Source organism: Lethenteron reissneri, chromosome 44 (assembly GCF_015708825.2).
Source record: "Lethenteron reissneri isolate LAM-NWPU_2019-01 chromosome 44, ASM1570882v1, whole genome shotgun sequence".
In the NCBI taxonomy this organism is placed as follows: Eukaryota; Metazoa; Chordata; class Hyperoartia; order Petromyzontiformes; family Petromyzontidae; genus Lethenteron; species Lethenteron reissneri.
This window is the reverse complement of record NC_083822.1, coordinates 4041367-4058350: the sequence shown is the minus strand read 5'-3', so window position 1 is coordinate 4058350 and position 16984 is coordinate 4041367. Positions and strand designations below refer to the sequence as shown.

Here is a 16984-nt window from a genome sequence, read left to right as displayed (position 1 = left end):
AGAGTTAGAGATAGGGTTAAGGTTGGAGGTCCAGGTTAGAGTTAGAGATAGGGTTAAGGTTGGGTTCAGGTTAGAGTTAAAGATAGCGTTAAGGTTGGGGGTTAGATTTCCGGCTGGGGTTGTGACAATGTGTGGACATCAGTGCTCCTATACCAAGACCACCGCCAATTGCCACTAAGTGACGGTGACGTGACCACGGCGCCTGTGCCAGGCCAGGTGCGCTTTGAGGCCACGTCAAGTGTCCAAGGCTCGCTGACAGGAGGCCACTGGGCAGACCCGGGTGCCGTGTGTTGACTGACTGAGATGACCGGCAGATGCCCCAGCTGTAACCCCCTCCTGTGACTCGGGCGCCTTTCCCGATGGAGTTCCTCTGTACCTTTGTTGTCACGCAGGTCCACAGCTGCCTGGGCATCGAGCAGCAGAGAGATGAGCTCCGAGTTTCCCATGAGAGCCGCATGGTGCAGCGCGGAGAACCTAGACAAAGATCACCCGCATAGCCTTAACAAACTGTCGGGGCAAGTGCTGTTAGTGGGCACACGCACACACACATGCACGACCCCCAATCGGCATGACAGACCACAGGGGAGAACGCTGTTAACGAGCACCTATTAGGGTCAGGATGACACGAGAGGGTGTCATGAGGCCAGCATCCATGCCTGGTTGCCCCTGTCTCCACATTCCCGATGTTCACACATCAGGAATGATTTGTACAGATTCTATTTGCTTCCCGCGTTGTGCATGGCTGGGAGTTGAATGCGGGTATCTGGAGGTCATACAGCAGTGTGCGAACGTCTGCAGCTTTGCTCCATACACACATGCACACAGAGACACACACGTCAAAAAAACAGGTACACACACAAACATAGACAAAGATCCCCTGTATAGCCTTAATAGACTGTTCGGGCAAGTGCTGTTCGTGAGCACCTATGGAAGCCGGCACGGCACACGAGGGGGTGGGCGGGCAGCACCACGCCCGTTCGCCTTTGTCTCCCCAGTGGCGATGTTTACAAACCGCGCCAGATACTCATTTGAGGCCGAGTCATCCTAGGGGAGGCCCATGACCGGTTCAGGTAATCGTTACTGTTGTTGGCCATGAGCGGGAATCGAACTCGGGTCTCCAGGTTCGTAGCGCAGCGCGCTCGCCACTACACTACCGCTCCCCACCTACACACGCGACGAAGACAAAGATCCCCCATATAGCCTTAACAGACTGGAGGGGCAAGTGCGGCTGGCGAGCACCTATGAAGGCCGCTACAACTCACACGAACAGACTCTCACACACAGGCACACAACCTCCTTCAATGGCGTGTCTGCCTTGGCGTACAGTGCTTTGCTCGGTCGGGTCTCCCTTGTAAAAAGAGACGAGTCGGTCTCGGTGGGCTCGCAGCCGCTCATAAATAAGCAACGTGACTGATTGATTGATAGCGCGAGCGCTGTCACAACGGTTTACGGCGGGTAATGACGAGCGGAGAGAGAGGCCCGGCCCGCGAGGTGCCTCCAAGCGCCCGTGGGCGGCAGCCCCGTGCCCCGCGCCCCGAGCCACGCGGGTTCAGGAGGTCGCTCAGGGTTCGATTCCTGACTCGGGCACCCTGTGTTTGTGTACCTGCGGAGTTTGTGCGTTCTCCCCGCCGCTTGCGCCGGGGAGCGGAGCTCGACGCTGGCGATCCCGAAAGAGTGGCTTTTAAGAGAATGTCCCATTCATCGAGCTGTGAAAAACCTACATCAATATATTATATATATTTTTAAACGGTATCATTGATTTGGTCCAAACTTCCCAAATGCAGGACACTCATGAGAGAGTGTTCAAACTCAGTGTGGCTTCCCTTGTCGATAAGCAATTGTTATTATTATTATTACTACCTGTAGGGAGTTAAAAAAAATAGATATTGCCCTACACAAGGCTTCTCCTGGTGAGCACACAATTGCACGTGTCCGGCAGAGTGGCGTGTTTTGCCTTTAACATTCTATATAATTATAAATAGCACAATACTTTTGTGTAATGTTTTACTGTTTTATGTGCCCAGTTGCTGTGGTTAGTTTTGTGTTATTTGATGTTTCCGCCGTATTATTAGATGTAAAAAGTTGTTCTTGTACTCCTCACATTAAGTTTCTACATTAAGAACACATTCCTGCGGAGGGAGCTGGTAGGAACGTTGGGTTGCTCGGTCAATGGCCAGGGTCAACGGCGGCGTGGTGTATTCCGCAAATATGCCCGACTGTGAGGGCGGGCACAAGCCGGCGTGAGTAGGTTAAACGTTGAGTTTTATAAGGGCACCACGGGGTGACCAGCCCCTCCCCACCCAGCCCCACCCCTCCCAGCCCCTCCCCACCCTCCCCTCCCCTCTCCACCCAGCCCCTCCCTCCCCACCCAGCCGCTCCCTGCACAACGGACGGACACAATAATCCCCTGTGGGCTGGTGGAACTAGTGGGCTCCTCCCAGTATAAATATTTATTGGCACGGCACTCTTTCGATGAAAACCCTTTTCCCCATGTACTTTAAGGCAAACGTCTGGAGGTGCGACTGTTCAGGGTGTTTAAAAGCGATGGAACCAATTTCAAAGCGGTATATTTCACGATGGCAACATGTTACAATTACACAAAAAGTTACAAACGGTTTCATGAGTTATCAAGTTTTACTAACCATTTTATAAATGCTCTATGTGCCCTCCACCTGCTGTACGGAAAACATCGAGACGATAGTTGAATTCGTCCCAAACGCCTCTCTTCTCACGTTTCCCTCTGAGGTGCGTGCTCGCCCTGTGCTCTTCCCCTGACACAAACAGCCTGTTCCCTCAAATTGTCGGTACCAACGACGAATGCTCTTTGACATTGGCGGATCAATGCCAAAACGCCGTTGAAACGCACGCTGCACCGCAATTACGGATTCAGTCTTGCTGAACAGCAGAGCGCAAAACGCCTTGTGTGTTGCGGGATCACCGTCTTGCGAATGACTGAGGCTCGGGGCTGTTTGTGCGTTGTGAGAGGCGTCTCGCGGTAATCATGTGAAACTCTATGCCCCGCCCTCTCTATGCCCCGCCCTTTCAAGTGGTAAGAGTTTCATTCATGGGCGATTTGTGGTTGCAGAGATATAGTGATTTCAAATCGGGACGATCTTTTTTTAAACACCCTGTATAATCCAGTAGCTGTGTGTGTGTGTGACCAGATGTGCATACTTGTACAGATTGTGAGCTGCAGCGTAGTGGCTAGTGCACTGCACCACAAACCCGGCGACCCGAGTTCAATTCCCACTCGCGGCCAAAACCGAGTGTGCCTCCTTACGTCGACTCAGCCTCATTTGAGTGTCTGGTGCGATCTGTAAACATCAGTGCTGGGGACACAAAGGCGGCGGTGCATGGAGCTGGCCACCCACCCCCTCTTGTGCCGTGCCGGCCTTCATAAGTGCTTGTTAAGGGTAATTATGGGGGATCTTTGCCTAACTGCATGAACACACGGCACACGTTTGGTGGGTTAGGGTTCAGAATACGGTGATGTTGCAACTGATCACACGACCTCATACACGCGCAGTGCGCTCAATCTAATTAAACATCACAATACTTCAGTGGTACCAGCAAGGTCGGTGCTCAACCAACACAAAGACAAAGATCCCTCGTATAGCGGACTGTTGGGGCAAGTGCTGTTAGCGAGGAGCACCGATGAAGACCGGCACAGCACACGAGGGGGTGGGTGGCCAGAACCCCGCCCGGCCGCCTTTGTCTCCCCAGTGGCGATGTTTACACACTGCGACAGGTACTAATTTACGGCTGAGTCGACCTAGGGGATGCCCAGGACCCGGTTCAAATAATCGTCACCGGCGTTGGCCGTGAGCGGGAATTGAACTCGGCTCGCCGGGTTCGTCGCGCAGCGTAGCGCTCACCGCTACACCACCGCTCAACCAACACGCAGACACCACGCACGCACGAGCCTTCTCGCACTCTCGATTTCCTTCAGCTCAGCAGCCCAACGTGGAACCCAAATTGGCGCTCGCGTCGGCTATCAACGGGGCTCCGCGTCCGTCCGTCCAAACGCGCACAACGGCCACTCGCCACCCTCCCACCAACGCCGTGAGCTGCTTTCACGGAGCGTAGCACCAGACCATCGCTGACATCAGTGTCAAGTGAGCGCCGGCCTTGGTCAAGGTGGTCAAGGTGGCCGAGTGTGCAGGAGGAGCGCACTTGCTTAATTCCAAGCCGGCGTGCCTGACGCCGTGCGTTTTGCCTTCCCGCCTAATGAGTCAGAGTCGGTACCAGCTGCCGATGCTGCTGATGTGCGCACACTCACACACGCGCGTGTGTGTGTGTGCATCAGCAGTACACACACACGCACACGTGCGCGCGTGTGTGTGTGTGCATCAGCAGTACATACACACGCACACGTGCGCGCGTGTGCGTGTGTGAGTGTACTGCTGATGCGCACACATGCGCGTGTGTGTTTTTGTTTGTCCGGGGGATATTTTGGACACGAGGCTTCCAGCCCCCGGGGCGTGGAGGGGTGGAGGCTGCGTGATTCGCATGCGTCGTTGCCCTGGGCTAAAGCACGCGTGCATCACCACCCCCTTCTCTCTCTCTCAGAAGGCGAGAGTTAGCGAGAGTTGAAAGCTTCTCACGAGTCAACTCTGGCAGCAATTCAATGAACTGACGACGATTTCAGTGGTCGAGATTGGAATTCAACACCAATCAGTTTTTTTATCGTCTCGTTTGTATTGTTTATGGGGTTTTGTTTCCTGTCTCGCTTGTACACAGGTTGTTCACTCCAACAGCCGAAATCTAACACGAGCGTAGTTTTCACGTCCCATTCGCCTGCATTGCAAATAATCGATTTTTAAATGCGCAATTCGACGTACGAATTGCGACCGAACGATCGGAACGTAGTCGATTATTCGATCCGTCGGTGCATGCCCGCTCTGAACCAAACGCCAGCCAGATCACAATCCTCTCCCTTTCTCACCTACGGGTCTGGCGGTTTCTCATCTCAAGCTGGCGGACTCGAGCCAGCGCTGGAAATTCCACAAAGTGTGAACTCAATGTATTGATCCCACAAGATTGATGATGATGGGGTGTGTTTGACCCCCTGTTGGGAAGTACTTGAGAAACCGGACAAGCTTCCCGCACAGGATGTGACTGAAAACGTGTCTCGAACTCATTATTGAGCAAACAACATCATCGTTAGAAGTAACAATTGCCAATGATGCATTTCTCATAACATAGCTGGTGGAGCAGACACCCTTTGACATGAAAGCAGAGCCAGAGATCAAGGTCACGAGGTGATCAAAGTCAACACTGCTGATGGCCAGCACACCTCACCTCATCCTGCCAGATGCCACAAATGTTGCTCGGTCGACAACCAACATCCCAGGTTCTGATCTTCCTCCACAATCGCCTCTCTTTGGGTCTTTCCATTGCTACACAATTTGACCCGTCCCTCGGAAGACCACCGTCACATCATCTGGCATCGGCTCCTCTTTCTGTGTCGCCCACCTCTGCAATCCCTGTCTCGGCAACCCAGCCCTCCTCCATCCTGCACGCGCGTTCCACCCATTCCACCGATCGCAGTGTTAAATAAAGACGCCGATTTTTTTTGCTTTCTCTCAGCACTGTACATCACCGCGGCGACCTTCGTGTCACCCTGCACAGAATCGCAGATGAGGTGTGTGGTCGAGCTTCTTGTGTGTGCATAACACAGCAGCACCACAGGGAGAGGGGAGGGAGAGAGTGAGAGCGCACGTGGGAGCGAGATGCGAGATCCATTACCACGATTTATCCTGCGAGCGAGCGAGACTGTATCTACAGACAAATGCGACGCCGTTTACGAGAGATTAATTCTCGCATCTCCGGGCGTGCGCTCCACTCCACGCGGGAGACAATGAGCCCCACCTCCACCCCAATAATATGAAACTAAACCTCCTCTGCCACACCGACGGCACGTGTCGCAGGGGTCCCGTGGCCACCGACGATGCCCCCTGGCAGGTTCTGGTGGGGTGTGGGTGGGGGGTGAACACCGCGCCACGCTCCGTGCGACATCCTCGCCAACTCTGCGCTTTCGCCCAAGCGGACGTCGGCAGTGTGGGCACGAGCCGCAGTCATTCATTCAATCTCCTTCAGATTTCTACCCGAAGTTATTCCAACTGTGGTCTCGATGTCCCCGTCGCGAGTGGGAGAAATTTCCGTTTGGAACTCTCCATAAACTATGAAAGAATTGTTTTTGTTTGTTTTACCAGGTAACGCCTACCTGAGCTAAAGAGCTCCTTTCCATGAGCGACCTGGCTTTCACAAATGATAGCCAGCGAAGTGGCTTATCACGTGGATCAGCAGCGAAACACTCGAGACGCACGTTGAATCTAAACGTGGACGGGAATAAAAAAAAAACACCTCTGTCCAACCAGCAACAGTTGGTCACTCGACAGGTTGTGTGTTGTGGGGTAAAGAGTGGGTACTCATACCTCTAAAGAGGAGGAGGCAAAATACCCCCTAGAGACCCCTCCATCAGTTGCAGGGCTTCCCACGTTAGCGCCACGGTGGCGAGATGCTAACTACTTCACCTGGTATGAAGGACGTCGTGGGTTCGATCCCGACCTTGACATCTGTATGTTTAGAGTTTGCATGCTCTCCCCGTGTTTGCGTGGATTTTTCTCCGGGGCCTCCGGTTTTTCCCTCCGCATTTAGAATCAACATGCGTTTAAGGAATCTGGCTGCTATAAATTTCCACGTGATAAGCCACATCGCTAAGCTATCATGTGTGGCCAGGTCGCTTCTGAACAAGAGCTTTATTGCTCAGTGGGCCTTACCTGGGAAAATGAAATAGCATTTAAAATATTTTCACGGTAAAAAAAGATAGTTTATAGTTTAGTTCATATTTTATGAGAGACGCGGTGACATTGCAACAGCAATGCACTGGAAGAACAAGCTCCTTTCTCGAAATGCCCTCACGCACGTCTAAATGAATAATCTCACAGATCGATGGAGGCCAGACGCACGGCTTGATGCTGCTGATTGGGAGACACTGAACACTCAAACTCGGGAGAGGTCCCTAAAGACTGACTTGGAACACCAGCAGTTAGCAGCTTCCAAAGTCTGCTCGCAATAATGCTCACCTCATCACCCCCAATTTCCCCTGGTGCATATGATGCATTCCATAGACGCGGTTTGGTGTGCGTGCGAGTGTTCGATCGTGCATGTACTGTGTATCGGTGTGTGTGTGTGTGATTGTGTGTTGTAGCAGTGTGGAAAGTGGTAGTGCAGCGGTTTGCGCGCTGCCCTAAGAACTCGGCGGGTCGCGAGTTCGATTCCCGCTCAGGGCCAATACCAGCAACGATTATCTGAACCAGTCATGGTCGTCCCCTAGGTCGACTCGGCCTCAAATGAGTACCTGGTATTGTGTATAAAAATCGACACTGGGGAGACAAAGACGGCCGGCCGTGGTGCTGGCCACCCACCCCGTCGTGTGCCGTGCCAGCCTTCATCGGTGTTCGCTAACAGCACTTGCCCCAACAGTCTGTTACAGGCTATATGGGAGATCTTTGTCTTTGTAGCAGTGTGTGTGTAAAGCGGAGGCACGGGGGTTCATGCATCATCATCAGCCATTGTATATCCACTGCTGGACGAAGGCCTCCCCATGCCGTCACTATTCCTCGCGTTCCAGCACGGCACACAAACCGATCCCATCGCTCCGTCTCCGTGGTGGGTATTGCTCTTTTTACGCTCCGTCTCCTATGGCCGAGATTTACGCACCGCTCCATTAACCTGGTGACATTAGTTTGATTCCCAGCCAAGGCTAACATCATTAGCGAATGATATCTGATCCGATCCAGCCCCCCTCCCTCCCCTACTCCCACCGGGATGCATAGTGTCAGTTAGAATTTGTGTCAGACCTGGGGGCTGGGCTTCCAAGAGGTCAACTCAGCCTGCAATTAGTACAGTAACACAGACAACAACACTCCTGTCTGTTCAAGTCTATTTAACAATGCAGTTAATACTGGTAGGAACCACCTGGTTCCACCAGCCCACAGGGGATTATTGTGTACGTCCGTCGTGCATCCAAAAATGGGAGGGGTTTGGCTGGGTGGAGAGGGGAGGGTGAGGAGGGGCTGGGTGGGAAGGGTGGGGAGGGGCTGGGTGGGGAGGGGAGGGTGGGGAGGGACTGGGTGTGGAGGGTGGGGCTGGGTGGGGGGTGGGAGGGGTGGGGCTGGGTGGGGAGGGGCTGGTCACCCCATGGTGCCCTTATAAAACTCAACGTGTAACCTACTCACGCCGGCTTGTGCCCACCCTCACAGTCGGGCATATTTGCGGAATACACCACGTCGCCGTTGACACTGGCCATTGACCGAGCAACCCAACGTTCCTACCAGCTCCCTCCGCAGGAATGTGTTGTTGTCTCTCTTGTGAAGGCACGTTGTACGTCGTTCGCACCATACGTAGCCAACCGTGCCAATTCTGTAGTCCCCTGGCAAGTGCCTCGAATGAATTAGCATCTCCAACAATGACCAACTAACGGTGCGAAACAAACGAACGTGCAATGAGAGAGAGAAATAGTTTGATGTATATTTTGTGAAACCACTCGCACGGGACGGCGATGGACACGGATTGTGGGGTCGTGAACAGCACCCCACCGCCTGTCTGCCTGCCGTGCGCTCTCAGCACCGAACTCACTCGGGCACCGCACGGAGGGGCTTACAAGGCACCGCGGTGGCGAGAATAAGTTAATTACCTCGCCTGGTATGCAGGAGGTCGTGGGTTCGTTCCCAACCCTGACGCCTGCTGTATATTTGGAGTTTGCATGTCTCTCTCCGTGGCTGCGCAGATATTTTTTCGCGGGTCCCCCGGTTTTTTTCCCACTCCACGTTTAAAAGGAACGTGCGTTTCGAATATTCTGGCTGCTGTAAATGTCCACATGATCAATGTTCACGTGATAAGCCACTTCATTGAGCTGTCACTTGGGAGAGCCAGGTCGCTTCGGAAAAGAAAAGGGCCTCATACTGTAGCTCAGTGGACCTAACCTGGAAAATACCAAAATAGTTTGCTTTGATTATTTTCAATTTATTATTATTTTAAAAAATATATATTTTTATTGTGGTTTTTTGCTTTTATTATTTGAAATTTATTTTTATTATTTTAATTTAGAATTTTTAATTGTATTTCATTATTTTCGTTTTCTATCTACGTGACTTTACTGAAAGAACCAAGAATATACTTTTAGTATAGTTAAGTTTACACGCGCAGCGCGGCAAAGGCGGTGATCCTGATCCGAGAGGCTTTGCGAGAACACGGCTCCCGTTGTAAAGGGGGCACCGATTCACCCCCCCGCCCCCCCCCCCCCCGCATTCAACAACAACCTTCAACTCCAAAGCGAACACCAACCAGGTCAGTTGTATAACTGACCCAGGTTTTGGGTGAATTGATTGTGAGTAAAACCAGACCGTACCCCGCCGTTGCTCAGTTGCATCGGGCGTCAGTGTCGCGTGAGAACAATCGTGGAGGTTTAATCGCTGACACACCGGCGATTCGACAACTCAACAATTAATTGTTAGGATGAGCCAAGTTGTTCCGCAACCAGGGTTTCAAGCTACTCACGTCCAACTGTGAGTTTGTTATTCTGCCACATGATCACGTGGCTTTAATTAAAATAGCACAGCGCGCTAACCTTTGCACTACCACTGCACTACCGCTGCACTACCGCTCCCCACGAAGACAGACAAAGATCCCCCATATAGCCTTAACAGACGGTTGGTGCAAGTGCTATTAACAAGCTCCTATGGAGGCTGGCACGGCACACTAGTGGGTGGGTCGTCAGCACCACGCCCGGCCGCCTTTGTCTCCCCAGTGGCGGTGTTTACACAGTCCACCAGGTACTTATTTAAGGCTGAGTCGACCTAGGGGAGGCCCAGGACCGGTTCAGATAATCGTCAGTGGTGTTGGCCGTGAGCGGGAATCGAACTTGGATTGCCGGTTTAGTAGCACAGCGCGCTAACCGCTACACCACCGCTCCCCACACACAGACACACACAGACCAGCAGCTACTGTGATACATAGTAATATAATATCGATGGAACTACTCCCATATCCTGCATTAGGACAAATAAGCGGACACAGCCATGCTTGCAAGCTATGCTATCTGTCATGTTCTGTGTGCATCGACTGCTGCAGTTCCTGTTTTAACCTAAGCCGCTTCGCAACATTATTTATCCCTTATTCATTGCTTTTTAGTTTCATTGCCACATACAAGCAATCAACCTGGACGTGCAAAGCAATGGCAATCTAATTACGCTCTGAAATCGGAGTAATATTTTCGGAATGGTCAGTGCCAGCCTTTGGAAATCAGATTATTAACTTCAGGCAAAATGGTCTCCCTGCTCAAACAAGCAATGGAGCAGCGTCCATCTCATTTCCTTCCCCTGCGCCAGTACTGGACATTTCACAATCCCATGGCGAGAAGCGATGCTTATTTAAACGCATGTGGTGGCCTCTGTTGACCGGTACTCACAATGTATCAGCCCCTGAAGGATGATGTGCTGATTCAACCGCTGAACGACTGACTTCCCACAAAGCATTACTTCACGTATCATTCCCTGACTGATGACCGGTTAAATCAGCCGCTGACCGCAGCTCTGAACTCGTGGCCTCCTGTGAGCCAAACGCGAATCCAACCCCAGTGCCAGCCGGCTGGCTAACCTGAGGGATACAATCACACGAGGTGGGGCAGCCACTGTGGGTGTCGCATAGGTGTCAGATACCCACGGCATGTTTAGACATGGCTAAGAGCCCCCCTCCCCTACTTCCACCTCCTTCAACATTCTGAACGAAAACCACGGTATTTTTGAGTCCACGTTTCTCTTCCTTTGGCAAGGTCACGTACTAAATGCTGATCATGCTGATGACGCAATCTTTAAATACACAATTGCGCACGAGCAGTCGGCTCAGTGCTGAGTCAACAGTCGGAACAGCAGTTGGGGAGATTTAAAATAATTTGCGCTGCAGCAGAACTCCGCTTCAGCTCGATGGCTCAGCGGTAGTGCGAGCGAGCGCGTGGCTCGCAATCCGAAGGTTTCGAGATCAAATCCTGCTTGGGGGTTGACTCAGCCCATCATCCCTCCGGGGTTGATCAAAAAATTAGTGCCACTTTGTCGGGGAAGTCAACAGCGGTTTCCTTACGGATGGACTCATCCCTGCCGTGTGAATGCGGACTTTCCGCCGCCGGCTCAGGACTGCAAACAAGATATGAGCACCGCTCCTCCGCTAGTTTGAGCGTGACATTACTTCGACTTGAAAACTCCTTTCTCGTCTGTGAATTTGCGGTGGTCCACGTTTGTAATCTAACCAACAGCAACAACCGCCACCGGGAACAATTTTCTCGTGGCGATACCCCCAACGATCCTGGCTCGCACGACGGCCACTCTGCTCTTCAACCCCATAAGAGCAATGCCCAGCGGCACAACGATGAACCAATGCCCCCTTGCTTTCCATGTTGGCCCCAAGGAGCTCCCCGTGCCGCACTGCATTAGGCAATCAGTGGTGGGCGCCCCCTGCCAGCCACTCCAGCACCCCCCCCCCCCTCTCTCTCACCCCTGCACGGCCCGGGAGGCATACAGTGCGTTTGCAAAACATAATGAAGGCAAACGCTTCCATCTGGCAGCGGGGAACCGCTGCAGAGCAGAAGCGCGATGGCACATGCTCGCGGACGAGCGTGTGGCGGAGATGCCTGCTCGCTCCATGGCCATGGTGGCCGTGGTAGCGATGAGAGTGTGAGTGATGGTGGTGCTGCTGATGATGATGAAGCTGGTGGTGATAATGATGTTGGTGGAGGTATTGAAAATGCTGATGATGATTCTGCAAATGTTAATTATAGAAAGAGTGTGGCATGATGGTTATGATGATGACTCAACAGAGCTGGCTCATTGCTCTTAAACATTCGTGAGCCTGCCCACCTAAATCACCCTCGCACCTTACATCGCACGTTAAATTAATATCTGTTGCACAATCAACTGGATCTAAATGAACCAAAGGCTCCAGAACCGCAGTGGCTCTGCTCAAGGCGCCTTGCGTAAGTTACGATGTCAAGCCGAGCCATCGGTCAAGAAGGCCTACGCACTCACAGAAATGAGTGAACTTGATGAAGTCGTGCCATTCTCTACACGGTCCCCTTAAAGTGCAGCACATGTGGTGCATCAGTATGACCATCATCATCATCATCCAACAACGACGTTTCAAGGCATTATTCCCATCCCGGAAGATATCTGTGTCTCACTCCTCACACCCACTCACAGCTCACTGCTCACGTCGCTTCATCGGCACGAGGAATTCCCTTTTCCCCAGGAGCGATTCCTCAGCCCTGGTGAATGTGGGCGACACTGGGAGCCAGGGGCGGTTGCCATGGATTGTTTTCTTCTGATTCCTGATATATCTGGATGTCAGATGCCTCCATCAATCAAATAACCTTCAATACCAATTCAAAACTCCACCGCCTCCGCCCTCACTCCCCACCACAAAACAACTAGCATTTATCGCGATGAAATTTGACTCTAAAGATGTTAAATATACTTTACTCATGACCTTTGACTGAACGTCCAAACCCTCTGTCGTAACACCGCTCCATCTCTACATGAGGACCGTGGACTCTCCGAGCATTGGTCGATGACCGGCGGTCAGGCACCACCTACCCGTCTGTGTCTTGGAAGTTGACGTTCGGTTTCTTGGTTGTTCCCAGGAGCTCTGCGTGACAGGGGGCGGGGGGGTCACACAGAGATGCAAGTCCATTAGCGAAACCAGGTTAACCCTGACGACTCACATTTGTTGTCAAGGCATGTACAGATCATTAATGTTGTTGTTTTTTATTTATCACCGTCTCTCGATCGCTCCGATATTACCCATTGGCGGTTTCAGGTGAAGTCCAAGATTGTTCTCCTCGCCAACAAAGGCCCTCCTCAATGATGCTGCTCCCTCACATTATACACGGGACCTCCTCGGCCCATATGTTCCAACAAGGGCACCTCCAAGCGTGGCCGGTTGTGTGTGACCAAGGTCACGTCTCTGTACGAGGATGATGATGATGATGATGGGTCGCCGGGCCTTTTCTCGCGTGACCCCCAGGCTGCGGAATTCACTTCCACTGGACGCTCACTCTGCCATAGTCCCCACTCGCTTTATTCAAATCGTGCCTTAAGACGCCACTGAATTTTAATGGATTTCTCTCTCTTGAATAATTTGTTTCGCGGTTGGATTTAATTTGTGTATGCCTGCATGTGTTTTTTCTCTGTTACAGTGCCTTGTGACCTACGGTGAAAGATGAATTAGACGTGTAAAGTATTAATAATAATATTCATATTCTATGGTTCTTTCGGTAAAGTCACTTAGAAAAAATTGTAATAAAATAACGTGATATTTTTATTCACTTTATTTTTATTATTTTATTGCAATTTTTTTCTATCTACGTGACTTTACCGAAAGAACCATTGAATATTTATATAGTGCTTTTTTATACATATAAAAGGGAAATTTGTGATTATGTGTGTCTGTTTGAAATGTTTAGCATACTTCCCAACATGCAACAAACCTGAAATTTGGCATGTGGATAGCTTCCAGACGACACACAATGCAAAAAGTAACAAAAATAGACTTTTGTATTTTGAGGGGGGGGGGGCGCAATAATGGATGTAATATATTGCACGGCAAGTGAGCGGTGACGTCCCATCTGTGATGTCACCCGCATGCGGCAGCGTCACACAGTGTGCCTGCTGACGTCACGCATCCCCCCCCCCCAACCCTCCGCGTAGGCCGTCTATTAATCCAAGACAATAATCCAAGTCTCGGGCGAATCCGGGTAGTAAAGCCAGTCATCAAGAATCTCAAAGCGCCGTACAGGACACAGCAGCAGCAGCAGCAGATACTCAACATCAAAATAAAAATAGTATTAGTATTGCTCTTCAACCAATAACCATTTTTGGAGTTTGTATAAATAATTGTTTTGTTTTACTTCCCCAATGGTTATTGTGGTTTAGGTGCCGCGGCACGACACACGGCAATTCGCGTCCACAGCTCCACGGCAGCGGGAGTGCCCCTCGCTGTTTCAGAGAACGACGGCTCTGGAGGATGACGTCACAGAACGACTTCCCAAAGTCACTCGAGTGGCCTATATATAGATGGATCCACACTCGGGAAACACCTTTTAATGTCGTGCAAAGAGTGTGGGGTTTTTTTTCTTTCTGCATAGCAATCAAACCAATTAATTTAAAGGAATAAATTGCAGATAATTTTCCATGAAGTCAGACAACTCTAGCAAAAATAACAGCATTGAAATCTATTTAAATTCAATTTTACATATTTAAACTAGGTAAGCCATGTGAACTTCATTATCCATTTAAACAGGTACATATGAGCAAAATTCTTAACCATGCGATATTTTATTTAGTGTAGTTAGATGCAGGTAATTCACCGTTTTCAGAATGTGGTTCTGACGTTTGTGCAGAGCGGTGCAGCGGTTAGCGCACTGGACTTCGAACCCAACAACCTCTCACGGCTAACATCAGTGGGCGAGTGACCACCGTGGTGAAGTATGGTCAAACAGCCCCCCATGGCTGACATCGCAGAGGGAGGCCTTCATCCAGCAGCAGCTTAACAAAGGGACGTAAATATGGCCCGCTCGAGATATTAATTCTATCACAGCTCTTTAAATTAGTCCTGCGGAATGGTACTGAAGCACAGCTCACAATCTGAAGGCCGTGAGTTAATTCCATACTCGGGGTCAACCCAGCCTGTCATCTTGACAGGGGTCAACTACGTCCTGCAAAGTCAACAGAGAGTCGATCAGCGGATCAAACATGGTGGCGTAAAGCGTGGGTACTCCCCCACCTCTTCAAAGACATCTCGCCTAGCGTGGCAAAGTAGGCCAAGTGCCCTCTTATCGGAGCTCTTGAGAGCTCCATCCAGTGGAGATCCTTCCACCGCCAACAGTAGTGTGAGCAAGCATTGCAGGGCTGCACCTTTATATTTACCAACAGTGGAAAAACTATGAATGAACTAGACCCTAGCATGATAACGTGGAATTTCCACCAAATCCTCAAAGCCATCAGTAAAGATTAGCACTGCCCCATTGCTTATTTGTAGGGGGATACACTTTGACCTTGAATTATGCAAACATCATCTGTATTCAGCCTCCAAACAACCAGAAAAGCACATGCAACTCAGTGCATTCTAGATGCTATTTCGGCCCAAACTTGCGGCCAAATTTACTGCCTACTGTAAGTTCAAATATTCTCAAGACCCCAAACATAGCCCATGTGTAAACAAACCATACATGGGTTCATGGCACTGTCCCTATTTTAAACTCAGCAGTAAACCAAACAAACCCTCATTGTAAACAGACGCCATGTGGTTACAAGGAACCATCCTGCAAGTGGATATTTAAAGATGTCATAAATAGTACAGTAGATACACAGAGAAATATATTTATATGTATATAGACAGGCTGATAGACCATGGGGCAAATGATTGTATAATCAGACGGACAAAGAGACACAGCAACTCATTTGTCATAAGATGGACGTAGATTTATAGACCCATAGGTTAGACAGATCGATGGGTCGACGGACAGACTGATGGATAACTCGACAGCCGAATTGGACAGACACACCACAAACATCAGGCAGACAGACAGGTAAAGCATTGGATAATCAATTAGACATAGCAACGATGTAAAAAGAAACCTTCCAAACTCCTAGACGATTGTAAATGTATTCAAATGTCTCCAAGTGATGTCTCGTTCTACCTCCGAGGACAAAGTGCAGTTTAAATTGGACCGGGTTTCCCATTTTTACTTAAAATTGGAAAGACAGTAATTGTCTAAATGTCATCCACTCTCATAAAACTATACTTTATCACAGACACTGTTGAAAAAAAAACATCTGATAATTGTCCTCGAATTAAAGTAGAACGCATTCCAAAATTTCATTAAAAAATAAAAATGTTGTGATTGTTATGTGAATCTTTAATTGTTTCTATTGGTGACAAATGCAGCATTAAGTTATTATTGGAATGCTTATAAAACATTTAAATTCAATTTTACCATCACACATACAGCGATGGGACGGCAATGGCACAGTAGTTTCAGCACTGCACTACGAATGATAATACTCTTGAGTTTCATTGAGTGCCATCGATCATACAAATTGCATCTGACGATCTCTGAGGAACCACAGAATTAATGCTGGAAGGCAGCAGCCAAGCAGTGAGGCGACACTACCAACAACTGTGCAAGCTCTGCAGTCCTCTATGTATATTAAGATGCTTTCGGCCAGTTAATGAGCGTGAGACGAAACCAGAACTCCCAGAAACAGCCCACGCATGCGAGGGGGCAACACTCTATCCCATACAGATGGGACAGATGTGAGGTTAGTTCACACTTTTTTTATTTTCACCAGGTAAGGCTCAATAAGCTATTTGGGGCTTTTTAAGAAGCGACCTGGTCACAAATGATAGCTCAACTTAGTGGCGTATTGTGGGGACATGTATTGCAGCTAAATACTCTGCACACCCCCCCCCCCCAACTTCACCAGTGACTAGGCCGGTGAAGTATGGTTAAACAACCCCCATGACTGAAACATTGTGGCCAGGCTTTCATCCAGCAGTGGATAGAAAAAACCTGTAAATTGTCATTATTAAACTTGATTTTAAGCTTTCGTGACTGCAGGAATTACTCTTTGGTTCTTTCAGTAAAGTCACGTAGAAAGTAAACAAATAATAGAATACGACGATTCGATTGCAGTCGTCATCAGGTAGAACTAAATTTGAGAGAGAGACAAAATACAGACACGGAGACACACAGATAGACACACAAGCAGAGAGAGACAACACAGAGACACTGTGTGTGTCTATGTTGTGTATCTCTCTGTGTGTGTCTCTGTGTTGTCTCTCTCTGCTTGTGTGTCTGTGTGTCTCTCTGTGTGTTGTCTCTGTGTTGTCTCTCTCTGCTTGTGTGTCTGTGTGTCTCTCTGTGTTGTCT

The 16984-nt window shown here is 49.9% G+C and overlaps 1 protein-coding gene across 5 annotated transcripts in view; it reads right to left on the bottom strand.

Annotated features, from left to right (window-relative positions):
* The window catches only part of LOC133353636 (caskin-1-like), a 151392-nt gene that overhangs the window by 96661 nt on the left and 37747 nt on the right, over positions 1 to 16984 (bottom strand). For all 5 annotated transcript variants that reach the window (XM_061570024.1, XM_061570026.1, XM_061570027.1 and 2 more), the window contains exons 2-3: positions 12648 to 12699; positions 377 to 474 (exon numbers count right to left, since the gene is read on the bottom strand). In XM_061570024.1, coding sequence (XP_061426008.1) covers positions 377 to 474; positions 12648 to 12699 — 150 coding nt within the window. The remainder of the gene's footprint in view (positions 1 to 376; positions 475 to 12647; positions 12700 to 16984) is intronic.